Source organism: Arachis ipaensis, chromosome B9 (assembly GCF_059453495.1).
Source record: "Arachis ipaensis isolate K30076 ecotype BB chromosome B9, ASM5945349v1, whole genome shotgun sequence".
Classification (NCBI taxonomy): domain Eukaryota; kingdom Viridiplantae; phylum Streptophyta; class Magnoliopsida; order Fabales; family Fabaceae; genus Arachis; species Arachis ipaensis.
In genome coordinates this window covers 75,093,687-75,114,099 of record NC_142444.1, presented here as the reverse complement: position 1 = coordinate 75,114,099, position 20,413 = coordinate 75,093,687, and the positions used below count along the sequence as shown (strand labels likewise).

At 38.8% G+C, this 20,413-nt stretch overlaps 1 protein-coding gene across 1 annotated transcript; it reads right to left on the bottom strand.

Moving 5' to 3' along the window:
• Positions 1 to 5,868: 5,868 nt before the first annotated feature.
• LOC148545056 (uncharacterized) lies at positions 5,869 to 7,683 on the bottom strand. Its single transcript, XM_088499039.1, has 3 exons — positions 7,470 to 7,683; positions 6,394 to 6,557; positions 5,869 to 6,195 (listed from the first exon to the last, which is right to left on the bottom strand). The coding sequence occupies exons 1-3, from the start codon at positions 7,681 to 7,683 to the stop codon at positions 5,869 to 5,871; spliced, it is 705 nt and encodes a 234-aa protein (XP_088355165.1).
• Positions 7,684 to 20,413: the final 12,730 nt, after the last annotated feature.

Sequence of the window (20,413 nt, the reverse complement as noted above, 5' to 3'; positions counted from 1 at the left end):
TCAATCATATCAAAATAATAAACAAGAATTTATCTTATTACGTCATCCCCGATGATGGAGGAAGGTATCATGTTATCCTCATACTTGAAGAAAGTCTAATAAGACTAGCTAATCTCAATCCAAAAGTCCTAATCACCTACTAATTGAATTAGCAAGAGATTAGTGTCAATAGAAACAATATTAGCAAACAACTCTAGGTCACCAACATGAGTTGGGTATTCATGACTCAAGATCACCTAATTACTCTTTCCAAGCCAAGAATGCTCAAGGTCTACTTTAAAGCCCAACCAAGCATTTTGTCAAACACTTGGTGGGTATAAATGAAAATCATGGTAAATGTGCAGGGATAATAAAATCTAACAACTACCAATTGCAAGGAAAGTAAAATCAAGAACTCAATAAAATAATAAGGAAACATCAAATATCAAAATTCATTAAAAGAGATCCAAATCCATCAAGAGTTCATCATCACAAAAGAGAGCAAAAAGGAAAATTAACAAGAGAGAGCAAGAGAGTTACATCACTTGAGCATAAAAATGTAGAAGAAACAAGATGAAAGCAAGGAATTAAACATGGATCTATGATGCAATTAACCCTAGGAACCCTCATTCTAGAGAGAAAATGGAGCTTTTCTCTCTAAAAACTAAGCTACATGATTCAAAAACTCCAAAACAATTGCTCCCCCTTGTCCAAGCTTGAATTCTGCATGAAATAGCATCAAAAATGAGTAGGATTGGGCCCAAAATGCTCTAGAAATTGCTGACCACGAGTTGCCTTTAGTGAGTCACGTGCAGCAACCCACGCGTACGCGTGCCTGACGCGTGCGCGTTGATGACCGGAATTCAATACTGGCGTGCCACGCCCATACATTTTTGTGGCGTTTGCTCCAAGTGGCACGCCAGTTTCACACGCCCAGCTAGTTTTGTTGTTTTCTTCCCCTTTTTGATGTCTTTTTCACCTGAAATTCAGCACAAACCCATTTCAAAGTAATGTACCATAATATTCATCAAATAGTGCATGAATTGCAATGATCAAATGAGATTATGCTCTTTTATGGTCCTTTTTATGAAAGAAAAAAGGGTAGATGATGCAAGTCATCACAACACCAAACTTAAGCTTTGCTTGTCCCAAGCAAATCAATGTGAGTAGTTCTTAGATGAATTGAGACTTGACCTTGAATGGATGCAACATTACTAAGGATGAGGCTAAGTGTTTAAAACATGAACATTTCTATTTCAATGTCACAAAGAACTCCTAGGTTCTTGAAGGTTATTCTAAGTTTAAGTTTCAGGGGTCCTTTTTATTGATTGTCACTTTGAAGTAGTAAAAGTTATTTCATTCTCTTTTGATTGTTCTATTCTTTCACTTTTTCTTTTTTATTGACCACGACTCAAAATATTTTGTCTCAAGACAACCCTTTAGTTAGGCTTTCAATTAGCACTCCTAAACCAGTTGGCTTTAAGGTACTAGGTGTTGAGATACCCCTATAAAAATTTACTTGCCCAGGTCTCTTCTTGACACATCTTCACCACAAGCATCTACTAGGTTTTCTAACTCTTTTTTAGCTATTTAGTGTTTCTTTCCATCCTAGTAATTGATGCTCAGAGCCTTGGGTCTTTATTGCTTACTACTTCTTGGTACTATAGATATTCAAGGAACACCCCTTAGCTTTTACTTGTCATACCTTCTAGGCCTAGTTGCTTTTCATGACTCATTTTCTTTTCAGTTAATTCAAGGTTCTACACTTAGTTCCTTATCTCTTTAGTTTTTTTTTTACAGTTAGACTTGGTCTTAGTCTCTTTTGCTCTTATTTTTGTAACACTCACAATAACTCTTAAGGAAACAAACTAAACTTTTATTGATGTTGAAGAAACTTGAACTTTAATATTGCATTTTCTTTCTTGTAATTCAAATGACTCATACAAGACTTCAGGATATTAAAAAAACTAAGCATAAACATAAACTATCCTAGCATTGCTATTTATTATTAAACAGAAATTTAAAACATAAAGAAACTAAACAGAAATTTAGAAATTTGAGAGTGTCAACCATGGAACTCAACAACCTTAGCAGTTTCAGTTCATTGGCCATTTTCCTTTGTCTTTCTTTGTGGAAGGGGAGGAGTCATCTTCATCCTTTTTAAAGGATCCCTCTTGAGCCTTTGTGTCCTTGGGCTTCCAAAATCCTAGCCTCCTTATGTAATTTCTTTCATCCTCCTTGTTCTTGGCCAGAATTTCCTCTTGTCTTGCACTCAACTCCTCCATTCCTTGCATGAATGTTGGGAATCCAGGGTTTAAGGCAGCCACCGCATTACACAAGTGATTCAGCTTCGCTTATGTGTTGATATCATATTACCTCCTTGAAATAGTTCTGGCATTATAAAGAATTCTGAACTCAGCAAGGTTCCTCTGCTGCCATTTATTTTGCTCTACTATCTTGTTGAGTGCACTTTGCATTTTTCCCCAGTCAAATTGTTCTTGCTGCTACTTCCTCATGTGCTCCAAACTCCCTTGGAGTTGTTGTATGTTCTGATTCACTTGGTCCTATTGTTGTTGTTGATTACCCTTGAGTTGGTTGACATCCTCTCTCAGATGATGTATGTCTCCCTTCATTTGGTGTATGTCTCCTTGCAATTGCTCCTAGTTGAAACCTTCAGGAAATTGTTGGTATTGTTGATATGGTGGAAGTTGAAGTGATAGGTGATGTGGTTGCTCCTTTTTTTGTTGTGGTTGGCCTTGTGGCACATGAGCATGTCTTCTATGCTCCCTTCTCCTCTCAAGTGGGTTGACAGCCACTACTTTGGCCATCTTCTTGGCAGTTATGGGCTTGTCTTGTTCTACCAGTACCTCATCAATAATCTTCTCCACCCCTACTTCATCACACAGCCTTTGGATGATGCTGGGGAATGCTAGCCTTGTGCTATCTTTGGCACTTTTCAGTACCCTGTTGATGTTGTTGGCTATCATCTCCCCAACATTCACATTCTCACCTTTGATGATGCTGTATATGAGCATAGCTCTTTCAAGTGTTACCTCAGATGTGTTGGATATTGGGTTGAGAGATCTTCTTACAAAATCCAGCCACCCTCTAGCTTGGGGGCTTAAATCTCTTCTCCTCAGCTGGTTGGATCTCCCATCTTTGTCATTTATCCATTGCACATTCAACACACAAATCTTATTAAGGATTTCATTAAATCCTGGGTTTTCTTGCTTCCTTCTTTCTTAATATCTCTAAGTGAAGCTTGTTTGCTTCACCATGAGCATCCTATCTATGTTGAAGGGGCTGTAGTCAATGGATTTTCCCCTAACATAGCTAAAATAGCCATAGTGTTGCCCTGGCTGAGGAACAGCATTAGCGTAGAACTCTCTTACCAAGCTTTCCACCACCTTCCTTGGTGGGTTGCACAAGAGTGCCCAGCCTCTACTGTTTATCTTCCTGTTGATCTCAGGGTGGAATGATTTGCCTCTCACTCACCCTACCATAAAATTGGTTTTAGTTGAATGATGAGAGGAACTTGTATTCATTGTGGCTTGAGGACCCTGAGGTTAGTTCTTTGGTCTTTCTTTTCCTTGTTGATGAGGCTCTTGGTGGTGCCATTGTGGTAAAGAAAATGTGTTTGAAGTGTTAAAGAAAGTTGAAGAAAGTTGCAAGAGAGAGAGCAAGTAAAACACAGTTTTGCTCCGACACCAAACTTAGGGCTTGATTGTCCCTAATCAAGTAGAAGAAAAAAAGGTAAAGAGAAGAAAGAAGGAGATGAAAAGAAAGAAGGAATTGTGAGGGTCTTTTCGTGTGTGAGGTTGGGGTTTGAAGTGGGGGGAAAGGTGGGAAAAGTAAGGGGGTTTTTATAGGGGTGGAAAGTGTGGTCTGAATGGTGGAAAGTGGAAGCAATTCAATGTTTTCCCACTTGGGGAATGGCGCCTAGCGTGGAAAAAGGTGCCAATCCTTACCCCTCTTTGCTTCCTGCATGTGTTGAGTTCCAAAGTGCAAGTACACTTTGACTTCTTGCTTTATGAGATATCAATCATGTTTGCCCCATTCTCTCTCTTGAAAAATAAAAACTGAAACCCCATTAGTAATGACAAAAGAATCCTTCACATTTCTTTTTAATATGAGTAATTAAAATTGCAACTTATGAGTGTCCCTTGGGACACCAAACTTAATTCCCTTGCATCTAATAAATTGTGTTCATCATTGGGTTTTTAATGTGTTCATAAGGGTGAATTAACTTTAATCCTTTCACATTCTTTTGCTTCTAACCCCCTTCCGGACACAATTAAAACCAACTTTCATACACTTGCCAATTTATTAAATGCTTTCAATTTGGATGGTATTGGGCTTGCTAGGTGGGATTTCGTATGGTGGTGGCCACAACAAACTTAATCTCTGGGCTTACTTTCAAATTTAATCTGTTCAATAGGTTGTAAGCCTAGATTAAGTAGATTGGTGGCCACACGAAACTTAGCTTTTTGCTAGTTCTCAGCCCAATCACTCATCATCAGTAAATATATTCATCAAATTGCACTTTCAGAAAAAGAAACTAAACTGAAGATCTTCTAACTATCAAAAACTAAAATTTAAACTTCCTAATCTACTACCTACAATCTACCTTCAGAAAGCAATGAAATCAAAATATTAAACTGGAACTTAAACGATCTAAGTTGACACTTGTGACTACTCCTAGGAAAGCAGTAAATCAAATGGATATAAAGTGTTGGGGTGCCTCCCAACGAGTGCTTCTTTATCGTCACTAGCTTGATGTTCTTCCTTCTTTAGCTGAGATGGTAGCTCACTCTCTTCTCATCCAGTGAGTCTCCCAAGTAATGCTTGAGTCTATGGCCATTCACAGTGAATGTTCTTTGTGATTTGTCTTCCATGAGCTCTACATGACCATAAGGTGACACTTTGAGAATGGTGAAGGGTCCAGACCATCGAGACTTAAGCTTTCCCGGGAAGAACTTAAGTCTTGAATTGTACAACAGCACTCTTTGTCCTTCTGTGAACTCTCTCCTTACTATCTTTTGATCATGCCACCTTTTTGTGTTTTCCTTGTAAATCTTTGCATTGTCATAGGCTTGATTTCTTAATTCTTCTTGCTCATTAAGTTGCATTAGTCTCTTTTCTCCAACGGCTTGATCATCAAAATTTAGCATTTTAGAGCCCAGAATACTCTATGTTCAAGCTCAATTGGTAAATGAAAAGCCTTGCCAAACACCAATTGGTATGGAGACATCCCAATAGGTGTTTTGAAGGCTATCCTATAGGCCCATAAAGCATCATCCAACTTTTTAGACCAATCCTTTCTTGAGCTTCCAATAGTTTTTTCAAGAATTCTTTTGAGCTCCCTGTTTGAAATATCAGCTTGTCCGTTAGTCTGTGGATGATATGGAGTTGTCACTTTGTGTTTCACTCCATATTTAGAGAGGAGTGCTTCAAGTTGCTTGCTGCAGAAGTGTGTTCCTCCATCACTAATGAGGTCTCTTGGGACTCCAAATCTGCTGAAGATATTCCTCCTCAAGAAGCTCATCAGAACCTTGTTGTCATTTGTTGTTGTGGCTATGGCTTCTATCCACTTTGACACATAATCTACAGCCACCAATATATAATTGTTTGAATAGGAAGATGGGAAAGGTCCCATAAAGTCAATCCCCACACGTCAAATAATTCTAACTTCATTATAAACCTCTGTGGCATCTCACTTTTCTTTGGTAGATTGCCAGCCCTTTGGCATTCATCACACATTGATACCAACTCCTTTGCATCCTTAAACAAGGTTGGCCAATAGAACCCACATTGTAGCACCTTGGCTGAAGTTCTTTCCCCACTAAAATGGCCTCTATAGGCGGATCCGTGGCATTGCCAAAGCACTTCCTACCCTTCTTCATGGGAAATACACCTTCTCAAGATCCCATCAGCACATTTTTTGAATAAATAGGGCTCATCCCAAATGTAGTGTTTAGCATCTTTTATTAGCTTTCTCCTCATGTGTTTGTTGATGTTAGTTGGTAGTTCCCCAATAGCCTTGAAATTGGCTATGTCCGCGAACCAAGGGGCTTCTTGTATCATCATTAACTGCTCATCAGGGAAGCTCTCATTCACTGCAAATTGGTGTGTCTCATCTTCGTTTTGTGGGATCCTTGATAAGTGGTCAGCCACCTTATTCTCTGCTCCACTCCTATCTTTTATTTCAATGTCAAACTATTGGAGTAGTAGGATCCACCTTATTAGTCTGGGTTTGGACTCTTGTTTGGTAAGCAAATATTTGAGTGTTGCATGATCAGTGAACACAATTACTTTAGAGCCAATAAGATATGATCTAAACTTATCAAAAGCAAAGACAATGGCACGTAATTCCTTTTCTGTAGTGGTATAGTTCCTTTGATTCTCATTGAGGACTTTGCTGGCATAATAAATAACATGCACTAATTTGTCCCTCCTCTGTCCTAAAACAGCACCAACAGCAAAGTCAGATGCATCACACATCAACTCAAAGGGTAGATCCCAGCAAGGTGGTGCTATGATAGGTGAAGAGGAAAGCTTGTTCTTAAGCTCTTCAAAGGCTAGCATGGAATATTTATCAAAAACAAAAGGTACATTAGAGATAAGTTGGTTGCTCAAAGGTTTGGCAACCTTTGAGAAATCTCTAATGAACCTCCTATAGAAGCCAGGATGTCCTAGAAAACTTCTAACTGCCTTGACATTGCAAGGTGGGGGTAACTTTACAATCACCTCCACCTTAGCCTTGTCCACCTCTATGCCTCTTTTTGAGATCTTGTGGCCAAGAACCACCCCCTCTGTAACCATAAAATGACATTTTTCCCAGTTCAAAACAAGGTTGGTTTCTTGGCATCTCTTTAGCACCAAGGCTAAGTGGTACAAGCAGTTAGAATATGAATTACCAAATACAGAAATGTCATCCATAAATACTTCAATAAAACTTTCAATCATGTCTGAGAATATGGAGAGCATGCACCTTTGGAATGTTGCAGGTGCATTGCACAATCCAAAAGGCATTCTCCTATAAGCAAAAACACCATAGGGACATGTAAATGAGGTCTTTTCTTGGTCCTTGGGGTCTTTAACTATTTGGTTGTAACCAGAGTAACCATCCAAGAAGCAATAATATTCATGTCCCGCTAGTCTTTCCAGCATCTGATCCAAGATATGTAGGGGGAAGTGATCCTTCCTGGTGGCTTCATTAAGCTTCCTATAATCAATGCACATGCGCCAGCCGGTCACTATTCTTGTAGGTATCAGCTCATTCTTCTCATTTGGTACAACAGTGATCCCTCTTTTCTTAGGGACTACTTGCACTGGGCTTACCCAAGGGCTGTCTGAGATAGGGTAAATCACCCCAGCTTGCCACAATTTCAACACCTCCTTTTGGACTACTTCATTCATGGTTGGGTTTAATCTTCTTTTCTGCTGCCTTGAGGGCATGGCACGTTCCTCAAGTAAGAATTTATGCATACACATTGAAGGACTGATTCCCTTCAGGTCTGCAAGTGTCCATCCTATAGCATCTTTGTGTTGCTTCAGCACATGGATAAGCTCCTCTTGCTCCACACTCAAGCTTGCATTGATGATCACTGGGTAAGTGTTGTTGTCACCCAAGTATGCATACTTTAAGCTTGGAGGCAGGGTCTTCAGCTCTAGTTTTGGTGCCTCCACTTCTTTGTTCAGCATGATTGTATTCTTTGTGGTTTCTTGTGATAACTCACCACCTTCTGCTTATTGCTCTAGATCCATAATATCTTCACATTGTTCTTCCTCCAAAACTCCTTGAACTATCTTTTCTATGGTATCTACCATCATGCACTCTCCTATGGATTCCTTGGGGTAACTCATTCCTTTGAAGACATTGAAGACCATCTTTTCTTCATGTAACCTCAAGACAAGGATTCTTTGATTCTTTTGCGTCTGTCACTACGCCCAACAATCGCGAGTTTGAAGCTTGTCACAGCCATTCAATCCTTGAATCCTACTCGGAATACCACAGACAATGTTTAGACTTTCTGGATTCTCATGAATGCCGCCATCAATTCTAGCTTATACCACGAAGATTCTGATTAAAAAATCTAAGAGATACTCATTCAATCTAATGTAGAATGGAGGTGGTTGTCAGGCACACGTTCATGGATTGAGGAAGTTGATGAGTGTCACGGATCATCACCTTCTTCATAGTGAAGCGCGAATGAACATCTTAGATAGGAACAAGCGTGTTTGAATGGAAAACAGAGATAATTGCATTAATTCATCAAGACGCTGCAGAGCTCCTCACCCCCAACAATGGAGTTTAGAGACTCATGCCGTCAAAGAGTACAAAGTTCAGATCTAAAAATGTCATGAGGTACAAAATAAATCTCTAAAAGTTGTTTAAATACTAAACTAGTAACCTAGGTTTACAGAAAATGAGTAAACTATGATAGATAGCGCATAAATCCACTTCTGGGGCCCACTTGGTGTGTGATGGGGCTGAGACTTAAGCTTCTCACGTGCCTGGGCTGTTTTGGGCATTCAACGCCAGGTTGTAACCTGTTTCTGGCGTTGAACTCCAACTTGTAACTTGTTTCTGGCGCGGGATGCCAGACTGCAACATGAAACTGGTGTTGAACGCCAGTTTACATCATCTATCCTTGAGCAAAGTAAGGACTATTATATATTGCTGGAAAGCCCTGGATGTCTACTTTCCAACGCAATTGAGAACGCGCCATTTGGAGTTCTGTAGCTCCAGAAAATCCACTTTGAGTGCAGAAAGGTTAGAATCCAACATCATCAGCAGTCCTTTTTCAGCCTGAATCAGATTTTTGCTCAACTCCCTCAATTTCAGCCAGAAAATACCTGAAATCATAGAAAAATACACAAACTCATAGTAAAGTCCAGAAATGTGATTTTTAATTAAAAACTAATAAAAATATACTAAAAACCAACTAAATCATACTAAAAACTAAGTAAAAACAATGCCAAAAAGTGTATAAATTATCTGCTCATCACAACACCAAACTTAAATTGTTGCTTGTCCCCAAGCAACTAAAAACAAAGTAGGATAAAAAGAAGAGAATATACAATGAATTCCAAAAACATCTATGAAGATCAGTGTTAATTAGATGAGCGGGACTATTAGCTTTTTGCTTCTGAACAGTTTTGGCATCTCACTTTATCCTTTGAAGTTCAGAATGATTGGCATCTATAGGAACTCAGAATTTAGATAGTGTTATTGATTCTCTTAGTTCAGTATGTTGATTCTTGAACACAGCTACTTTATGAGTCTTGGCTATGGCCCTAAGCACTCTGTTTTCCAGTATTACCACCGGATACATACATGCCACAGACACATAACTGGGTGAACCTTTTTCAGATTATGTCTCAGCTTTGCTAAAGTCCCCAATTAGAGGTGTCCAGGGTTCTTAAGCACACTCTGTTTTTTGCTTTGGACCTCGACTTTAACCGCTCAGTCTCAAGTTTTCACTTGACACCTTCACACCACAAGCACATGGTTAGGGACAGCTTGGTTTAGCCGCTAAGGCTAGGATTTTATTCCTGTAGGCCCTCCTATCCACTGATGCTCAAAGCCTTGGATTCTTTTTATTACCCTTGCCTTTTGGTTTTAAGGGCTATTGGCTTTTTGCTCTTGCCTTTTGGTTTAAAGAGCTTTTGGCTTTTTCTGCTTGCTTTTTCTTTTTCTTGCTCTCTTTTTTTTTCGTATTTTTTTTTTTGCAAGCTTTGTTCTTCACTGCTTTTTCTTGCTTCAAGAATCATTTTTATGATTTTTCAGATTATCAAATAACATTTCTCCTTTCTCATCATTCTTTCAAGAGCCAACAATTTTAACATTCATAAACAACAAATTCAAAAGACATATGCACTGTTCAAGCATTCATTCAGAAAACAAAAAGTATTGCCACCACATCAAAATAATTAAACTATTTTAAAATTCGAAATTCATGTACTTCTTTTTCTTTTTCAGAAAACAATTTTCATTTAAGAAAGGTGATGGAATCATAGGACATTCATATCTTTAAGACATAGACACTTAGGTATTAGTGATCATATAGTAAAGACACAAACATAATTAAATATGAAGCATAGTAAATGAAAAACAGGAAAATAAGAACAAGGAGATTTAAGAATGGGTCCACCTTAATGAGGGTGGCGTCTTCCTCTTCTTGAAGAACCAATGGTGCTCTTGAGCTCCTTTATGTCTCTTCCTTGCCTTTGTTGCTCTTTCCTCATAGCTCTTTGATCTGCAGTCAATTACTCTACCACTAAATTATGGAAAAACAAAAGCAATGCTTTTAACACACCAAACTTAAAAGGTTTGCTCGTCCTCGAGCAAAAGAAGAAAGAAGTGGAGAAGATGGAGGAGATAGAAGTGTGTGAATGGGTGGGTTTGGGAGGGAAATGGTTTGAATTTGAATGGTGAGGTAGGTAGGGATCCTGTGGGGTCCACAGATCCAGTGGGGTCAAGGATTTAGCATCCCTGCTCCAATTAGGCGTACAAAATGCCCTTACTGTGCAATCCTGGCTTTTAACGCCAGACTGCTGCCTGTTTCTGGCGTTAAACGCCCAAATGTAGCCTGTTTCTGGCGTTTAACGCCAGACTGATGCTTGTTTCTGGCATTAAACGCCAGCTTGGTGCTTGTTTCTGGCGTTAAACGCCAGACAGATGCTTGTTTCTGGCGTTTAAACGCCAAAATGATCTTCCTCCAGGGTGTGCTGTTTTTCATTCTGTTTTTGATTTTTCATTTGTTTTTGTGACTTCACATGATCATCAACCTAAAGAAAACATAAAATAGCAATGGAAAATAAATAGATATAATTAAATAACATTGGGTTGCCTCCCAACAAGCACTTCTTTAATGTCAATAGCTTGACAGTGAGCTCTCATGGAGCCTCACAGATAATCAGAGCAAGGTTAGGACCTCCCAACACCAAACTTAGAGTTTGGTTGTGGCCTCCCAACACCAAACTTAGAGTTTGACTGTGGGGGCTTTGGTTGACTCTGCAGTGAGAGAAGCTTTTCATGCTTCCTTTCCATGGTTACAGAAGGAGAACCTTGTGTCTTATAGTTTGCAATGTCTTCAAACCACAGAGCTTCCTGAATAGCAAACAATTGCTCATCTGGAAAGGTTTCAGAGATCTCAGTAGGAGGGAGGGATGCTCCTGCTACTAGTTCTATCTGGGACAGGTGATCAGCTACTTGATTCTCTGTCCCTTTTCTGTCTCTTATTTCTATATCAAACTCTTGCAGAAGCAACACCCATCTTATGAGCCTGGGCTTTGAATCCTGCTTTGTGAGTAGATATTTAAGAGTAGCATGGTCAGTGTACACAATCACTTTTAATCCTACTAAGTAGGATCTAAACTTGTCAATGGCATAAACCACTGCAAGTAATTCTTTTTCTGTGGTTGTGTAATTTTTTTGGGCATCATTTAAAACACTGCTAGCATAATAAATGACATGCAGAAGCTTGTTATGCCTCTGTCCCAATACTGCACCAATGGTATGGTCACTGGCATCACACATTAGTTCGAATGGTAATGTCTAGTCTGGTGCAGAAATAACTGGTGCTGTGACCAGCTTAGCTTTCAGGGTCTCAAACGCCTGCAGACACTTGGTGTCAAACACAAATAGCGTGTCAGCAGCTAGCAGATTGCTCAAAGGTTTTGCAATTTTTGAAAAATCCTTTATAAACCTCCTATAGAATTCTGCATGCCCCAGAAAGCTTCTGATTGCCTTAACATTGGCAGGTGATGGTAATTTTTCAATTACTTCAACTTTAGCTTGATCCACCTCTATTCCCTTGTTTGAAATTTTATGCCCAAGGATAATCACTTCAGTCACCAGAAAGTGACATTTTTCCCAGTTTAAAACTAGGTTGGTCTCTTGGCATCTTTTCAGAACAAGTGCTAAATGGTTAAGGCAGGAGCTGAATGAGTCTCCAAATACTGAAAAGTCATCCATGAAGACTTCCAGAAACTTCTCTACCATATTAGAGAAGATAGAGAGCATGCACCTCTGAAAGGTTGCAGGTGCATTACACAGACCAAAAGGCATCCTTCTGTAGGCAAACACTCCAGAAGGACATGTGAATGCTGTTTTCTCTTGGTCCTGAAGATCTACTGTAATTTGGTTGTAACCGGAATAGCCATCCAAAAAGCAGTAATATTCATGACCTGCTAGTCTCTCTAGCATCTGGTCTATGAATGGTAAAGGAAAATGATCCTTCCTGGTGGCTGTATTGAGCCTTCCGTAGTCAATACACATACGCCACCCTGTAACTGTTCTTGTAGGAACCAGTCATTCTTTTCATTATGAACCGCTGTCATTCCTCCCTTCATAGGGACAATATGGACAAGGCTCACCCAGGGGCTATCAGAAATAGGATAGATAATCCCAGCCTCTAGTAACTTAGTGACCTCTTTCTGCACCACCTCCTTCATGGCGGGATTTAGCCGTCTCTGTCGTTGAACCACTGGCTTAGCATCATCCTCCAATAGGATCTTGTGCATGCATCTGGCTGGGCTAATGCCCTTAAGATCACTTATGGACCACCCAAGAGCTGTCTTGTGTGTCCTTAGCACCTGAATTAGTGCTTTCTCTTCCTGTGGCCCTAAAGCAGAGCTTATGATTACAGGAAAAATGTCACCTTCTCCCAGAAATACATACTTCAGGGATGGTGGTAGTGGTTTGAGCTCAGGTTTAGGAGGTTTTTCCTCTTCTTGAGGAGTTTTCAGAGGTTCTTTTATTTCCTCTAGTTCCTCCAGATCAGGCTGAACATCTTTAAAAATTTCCTCTAGCTCTGATTCGAGACTCTCAGTCATATGGACCTCTTCCACCAGGGAGTCAATAATATCAACGCCCAGGCAGTCGTCAGATGTGTCTGGATGTTGCATAGCTTTGACAATATTCAACTTAAACTCATCCTTATTGACTCTCAGGGTTATCTCCCCTTTTTGGACGTCAATGAGGGTTCGTCCAGTTGCTAGGAATGGTCTTCCTAAAATGAGAGTTGCACTATTGTGCTCCTCCATTTCCAGCACTACAAAGTCAGTAGGGAAGGCAAATGGCCCAACCTTGACAATCATGTCCTCAATTATGCCTGATGGGTATTTAATGGAGCCATCAGCAAGTTGAAGATAGATCCCGGTTGGTTTGACCTCTTCAGTCAAGCCAAGCTTTCTGATAGTGGATGCAGGGATTAAGTTGATGCTTGCCCCAAGATCACATAGAGCTGTCTTGGTGCAGTTACCCTCTAATATGCATGGTATCATAAAGCTCCCGGGATCTTTAAGCTTTTCTGGGAAGCTTTTCAGAATGACTGCACTGCATTCTTCAGTGAGGAGAACCCTTTCAGTTTCTCTCCAATCCTTCTTATGACTCAAGATATATTTCATGAACTTGGCATAAGAGGGTATTTGCTCAAGTGCCTCTGCAAACGGAATCTTTATTTCAAGAGTCCTGAGATAGTCTGCAAAGCGGGCAAATTGCTTATCCTGCTCCTCTTTGCGGAGTTTTTGAGGATAAGGCATCTTGGCTTTGTATTCCTCAACCTTAGTTGCTGCAGGTTTATTTCCTACAGAGGTAGGTTGAGAAGCCTTCTTGAGGGATTTATTATCAGCACTTGCAGGTGTCTGATCCCTCACTGGCATTTGAAAGCCAGGGTTGGAAGCTAGAGTGGCGTTAGACGCCAACTCCTCATCTATTCCTGGCATCTGAACACCAGAACTGTGCTTCCTTTGGGCGTTCAACGCCAGTTCCTTGCTTGTTTTTGGCATTGAACGCCAGTCCTGAGCATGGTTTGGGCGTTCAGCGCCAGCCTTCCACCCAATTTCTGGCGTTTTAGCGCCAGAATTATTTTTCCCTGGGCTCTTACTGTCTTCAGATGGAATTTGGGTAGTTTTCTCATTTCTTGGCTTCCTGCTGCCTTGAGGTGGGGTATTTAATGTTTTCCCACTTCTTAATTGAACTGCTTGGCATTCTTCTGTTATTTGTTTTGACAGCTACTTCTTTGTTTGCTTTAATTGTTCTTCCATATTTATATTAGCCATTCTTGTCTCTTGTAGTCTCTCCTTGAATTCGGCTAACTGCTTTGTTAAAAAATCCAATTGCTGATTGAATTCAGTAGCTTGTTCAGCAGGACTGAGTTCAGTAGTCACTGTTTTAGCCTCTTCTTTCATGGAAGGTTCGCTGCTTAAGTACAGATGCTGATTTCTGGCAACTGTATCAATGAGCTCTTGAGCTTCTTCAATTGTCTTCCTCATGTGGATAGATCCACCAGCTGAGTAGTCTAGAGACATCTGAGCTCTTTCTGTAAGCCCATAATAGAAGATGTCTAGCTGAACCCACCCTGAAAACATCTCAGAGGGGCATTTTCTTAGCATCTCTCTGTATCTCTCCCAGGCATCATAAAGAGATTCATTATCTCCTTGTTTAAAGCCTTGGATGTCCAGCCTTAGCTGTGTCATCCGTTTTGGAGGAAAGTATTGATTCAGGAATTTTTCTGTCAGCTGTTTTCATGTCTTTATGCTAGCCTTAGGTTGGTTATTTAACCACCTCTTAGCTTGGTCTTTTACAGCAAATGGGAACAGTAATAATCTGTAGACATCCTGATCTACTTCCTTATCATGTACTGTGTCAGCAATTTGTAAAAACTGTACCAGAAACTCTGTAGGTTCTTCCTATGGAAGACCGGAATACTGGCAACTTTGCTGCACCATGATAATGAGCTGAGGATTCAACTCAAAGCTACTGACTCTAATGGAGGGTATACTGATACTACTCCCATATGAAGCAGTAGAGGGGTTAGCATATGACCCCAGAGTCCTTTTGGACTGTTCATTTCCACTTAGATCCATGATGGAGAAAGGGAGATGATGTAAAATAGAGAAGAAATATTTTTATTTATTTAATTATTTATTTATTTTGAAAATAAAATAAATAAAAATGGTTGAAGATTTTTGAAAAAATGAGGAGAGAGAAAGTGGTTAGGAAGTTTTGAAAAAGATATGATTTTTTTTGAAAAGGGTTTTAAATTTTGAAAAAAAATCTGAATTTTAAAACTGATTTTTGAAAAATTGCTTTAAAATAGAGGAAAAAGATATTTTTGAATTTAATGAGGAAAGAGAAAAAACAATAAAATAACACAAGATCTAAAATTTTTAGATCTAATGCTCCTTGTTTTCGAAAATTTTGGAGGGAAAACACCAAGGAACACCAAACTTAAAGATTTTAAGATCAAGACACAAGGAAAACTCAAGAACACCTTGAAGACTCACAAGAACAACAAGAACATGAAGAAGGAACACCAAACTTAAAATTTTTAGAAAACCAAACTAAAATTTTCGAAAAACAAAGAAAAATCAACAAGAAAACACTAAACTTAAAGTTTGGTACAAGATTTAATAGAAAAATTATTTTTGAAAAAGAAGATTTTGAAAAGAATATAAAAGATTCTGACCCAATTACCAAGAACACAGACTAACGCTCTAGCCAACTGAGTTATAAATGTAAAACTTGTTTTGAAGAAGTATTTTTAAATAACTAAGAATGAAAAAATATTTTTTTTTGAAAACTAATGTTTTGAAAAGGCACAAGAAAAACAAGAAAAATCACAAAACAAGAAAAACTAAAGATCAAACAAGAAAAATTCAATAAAAAAAAATAATTTTCGAAAAAAAATTTTGAAAGAGAAAATAAGGATTCTAAAATTTTAACCAAAAACAATAATAAGAGACTCTAAACCAAAAAGAAAAATTTTTCCTAATCTAAGCAAAAAAATAAACCGTCGGTTGTCCAAACACGAACAATCCCCGGCAACGGCGCCAAAAACTTGGTGCACGAATTGTGAATCACACCTTTCACAACTCGTACCACTAACCAGCAAGTGCACTGGGTCGTCCAAGTAATACCTTACGCGAGTAAGGGTCGAATCCCACGGAGATTGTTGGTTTGAAGCAAGCTATGGTTATCTTGTAACTTAGTCAGGATATAATATCAATAATAATTCTTAGTTTTAATTATAAAAAGTCAAAGGGCATAAAACAAATATTTGTTACTCAATAATGGAGAATATGTTGGGGTTTTGGAGATACTTTGTCTTCTTTATTTCAGTTTTTCTCTTGTACTCCTCTTCACACATGCAAGGCTCCTTCCATGGTAAGCTGTATGTAAGGTGTCACCGTTGTCAATGGCTACTTCCCGTTCTCTCAGTGAAAATGGTCCAAATGCTCTGTCACAGCACGGCTAATCATCTGTTGGTTCTCGATCATGTCGGAATAGAATCCCTTGATTCTTTTACGTCTGTCACTACACCCAACAATCGCGAGTTTGAAGCTCGTCACAGCCATTCAATCCTTGAATCCTACTCAGAATACCACAGACAAGGTTTAGACTTTCCGGATTCTCATGAATGCCGCCATCAATTCTAGCTTATACCACGAAGATTCTCATTAAGAAATCTAAGAGATACTCATTCAATCTGATGTAGAACGGAGGTGGTTGTCAAGCACACATTCATGGATTGAGGAAGGTGATGAGTGTCACGGATCATCACCTTCTTCATAGTAAAGCGTGAATGAACATCTTAGATAGGAACAAGCGTGTTTGAATGGAAAATAGAGATAATTGCATTAATTCATCAAGACGCTGCAGAGCTCCTCACCCCCAACAATGGAGTTTAGAGACTCATGTCGTCAAAGAGTACAAAGTTCAGATCTAAAAATGTCATGAGGTACAAAATAAATCTCTAAAAGTTCTTTAAATACTAAACTAGTAACCTAGGTTTACAGAAAATGAGTAAACTATGATAGATAGCGCAGAAATCCACTTCTGGGGCCCACTTGGTGTGTGCTGGGGCTGAGACTTAAGCTTCTCACGTGCCTGGGCTGTTTTGGGCGTTCAACGCCAGGTTGTAACCTGTTTCTGGCGTTAAACTCCAACTTGTAACTTGTTTCTGGCGCTGGACGCCAGACTGCAACATGAAACTGGCGTTGAACGCCAGTTTACGTCATCTATCCTTGAGCAAAGCCCTGGATGTCTACTTTCCAACGCAATTTAGAGCGCGCCATTTGGAGTTCTGTAGCTCCAGAAAATCCACTTTGAGTGCAGGAAGGTCAAAATCCAACAGCATCAGCAGTCCTTTTTCAGCCTGAATCAGATTTTTGCTCAGCTCCCTCAATTTTAGCCAGAAAATACCTGAAATCACAGAAAAACACACAAACTCATAGTAAAGTCCAGAAATGTGATTTTTAATTAAAAACTAATAAAAATATACTAAAAACCAACTAAATCATACTAAAAACTAAGTAAAAATAATGCCAAAAAGCGTATAAATTATCCGCTCATCAATGGTTAGCTTGGTTGATGCAATTAATCAAACAGTTAGAAGAATGGAAATATGAACAATGAATAACTAAAATCCAAAGTAAAATTAAAATAGAATAGAACAAAAGAAAATTAAATGACAAAAAAATATAACAAGGTAATTAAATTGCTTAATCTAGCTCTCCAATCAATTTAATCATTGTCAAATTCAAACCAATCCCCGGCAATGGCGCCATAAAACTTGATGACCGGAATTCAATACTAGCGTGCCACGCCCAGCTCCTGGCGTGCCACGCCCATACATCTTTGTGGCGTTTGATCCAAGTGGGACGCCAGTTTCACACGCCCAGCTTTTTTGTTGTTGTTTTCTTCCCCTTTCCGATGTCTTTTTCACCTGAATTTTGATGACAAGTCATCTTATGCTAGTTTTACAAGCATTTTTTACTTGTTTCATTAGGTTTTATGCACTTTCTTGCACAATAAGTAAGTTATTGGAGTGGATTTTCATGATTATTTTGAATCAATCAAACATCATTTATTTTCAACAAAATCATAGGTTTTATGCTAGAATTAACTAATTTCATGAATGATGCAAAAATCTTTTGAATTTGGTGAGACTTTGATTGCTTGTTTGATTGCTTATAGGTGAAGAAATTATCAAAATGAAGAATCAGGGAAGGGTTGCATTCAAAGAAGCAATGCCACGCTCAACGGACACGCTTTTGGGCTTATCGTTCACTTAGGAAGTGAACGTGGAGTTCACTTTGTGAACGTTTTTGTGAAGTTCAGACTGGGAGGTAAGCTTTTGGCCATCCGTACTAGAGCCAGAGCTCAAATACTCAACGTAGCGCTCACTTTTCCAACGTTTTCGTGATTCTCAAACCTTGGGGAGAAAGCTTGTGCCACCACACACCAAAGGAGCAAAAGGGTGGCGCTCAAAAGGTGAACTTGGCTGTCAATAAGTCACCTTTTTCGTGACTTTCACAAATGGGAGGCAAGGAAGGCACGCACTAAGCAACGCTCAATGAGTGAACTTGGAGTTCACTAATGCAACGCACCAAGGGGCCACGCACTAGGCAACGTTCAACAAGTGAACGTACCGTTCACCAAGTGAACGTTTTCGGGAAAATGGGCCAAGGAACCAGGGCGCGCAACAAAGAGAGCGCTCAACAAGTGAACTTAACGTTCACTAAGTGAACGCTAGTAGGAGGCAATTGGCACGTGAGGAAGCATGCAAGCAAAGTGAACGTGGAGTTCACAAAGTGAACTGAACGCTCCACTGGGACCACAAAATACACCCTGATCCAATTAAACCAAGCAAATCCGGATCCACTTCTTTAAGGCCAAATCAAAAGCCCATTCCAATTGCTCAATGACTAAAAATAGAAAGTGTATAAATAGGAGAAATTTTGATTTGAGGGGGGGACTTCATTTTTATTTTACTTTTACTTTTGGCTCTCTTTGAATTTTCTTTGGAATTCGGGGAATTGGGATTAGATCTGAGTTTGGCTTTCAGTGTTCATTTTCTTTTCTTCTGCAACTTCTATTTTCGAGTTTTGGGTTTTGAATTCAAATTGAAGAACACCACTGAATCTCTTCATCTGAGAATCATCTTTTACTTTTTCTGTTTATAGTTATAAGTATTGGAAATTGGATCTAAATCTTCTTCCCTGTTTTATTTTACTTCTTTTGCAATTTCTCCTTTTCTGTTTTTGTCAAGAGAGCAATTGACATTTAAGCTTCTTGCTGTTTTATTATTTGAAGGCAATTGTTGATTTCTCTTTAAGATTTTAGATTTGATCCAAGTTCTCATTCCGTTTTAACTCCTTTGCAAATCTTCCATTTCTATTTTGCTACTGAGATCTAGATCACATCTTATAGTTCTCTGATTTACTCAATTTACATTTTCTAGTGCAATTTGAATCCCAATACCCAATTCCCTTTACTTTATATGCAATTTAAGTATCTTGTCAATTTAGATTCTGCAATTTATATTTCTTGCACTTTAAGTTTCAGTTATTTACATTTCTTGCAATTTAAGTTTCAGCTCTTTACTTTCTTGCACTTTAAGTTTCTGCAATTTACTTCTTTTGCACTTTAAGATTTTGTCAATTTACCCTCTCCCTTTTATTTTCCTGCAATTTTACTTCTGTTAATCAAGTTTCAATCAAATTATCAAATATTCGCTTAACTAAATTCATCACCTAACTAAAGTTGCTCAATACATCAATCCCTGTGGGATCGACCTCACTCTTGTGAGTTATTACTACTTGATGTGACCCAGTACATTTGCCGGTGAGTTTTGTGAGGAAATCTAATTTTTGCCCATAAAGTTTTTGGCACCGTTGCCGGGGATTAATATAGATCGACAATGATTAAGTGGGTTAGAAGTCTAGATTAAGCATTTTCTTTGTTTCTGTCCTTTTTAATTTTCTATTTTCTGCTGAAACCAAGGTGTTTGTGTTATTTCCTTACTAAGAAATTCTTCTCTATGATATGAATTTTAATTTTCATTGGTGTTGTGTTTTACAAAATTCAAATGGAGTTCAATTGATCTTGTGATCAAACAAATTTTATGGGATATTATCCACCATCACCAATTGACTATTCTAATGGTGGCTGGGAATATCACCAAGAAAATACAAATTCTGAGCACTCCAATCAATGGAGATATGCTTCAGAACAACAAGATGAGCAAGAGAATCATATGGAATATTTCCCACCACCACAAAATGATTCAAGTCATTATTCTAATGGTGGCTGGGAGTATCACCAAGAAATGACAGATGATGAAGCAGTTCACATGAGATATGATCCAGAACCATAAGATAATTATGTCATTACCCTCAAGGTGTTTGGACATGTCAAGAAGAGTGTGAACAATCAATTGAAATGGGTGATGGGTGGAAATTAGATTTCCATACAAAACTCACCGGCAAGTGTACCAGGTCGCATCAAGTAGCAGAAGAGGAAATTGCAGCAGAGAGGTGTAAGAAATTGAAATTTTGCATAAACTAAATTCAAGATTGAAAAATAGAAAGTGCTGAAAAATTAAAAGTGTTTCGAAGACGACTTTCTATTTTACCATAC

Excerpts from the sequence above, each read along its gene's own strand:
- LOC148545056 (XM_088499039.1), bottom strand. The coding sequence starts at position 7,683 with ATGCTGAACAAAGAAGTGGAGGCACCAAAACTAGAGCTGAAGACCCTG. Across the intron at positions 6,558-7,469 it reads GGGAATCAGTCCTTCAATGT|CCTTTGAAGAGCTTAAGAAC; the intron begins GTATGCATAAAT and ends ATTCCATGCTAG. Across the intron at positions 6,196-6,393 it reads TTATTTATTATGCCAGCAAA|TTTGACATTGAAATAAAAGA; the intron begins GTCCTCAATGAG and ends CTACTCCAATAG.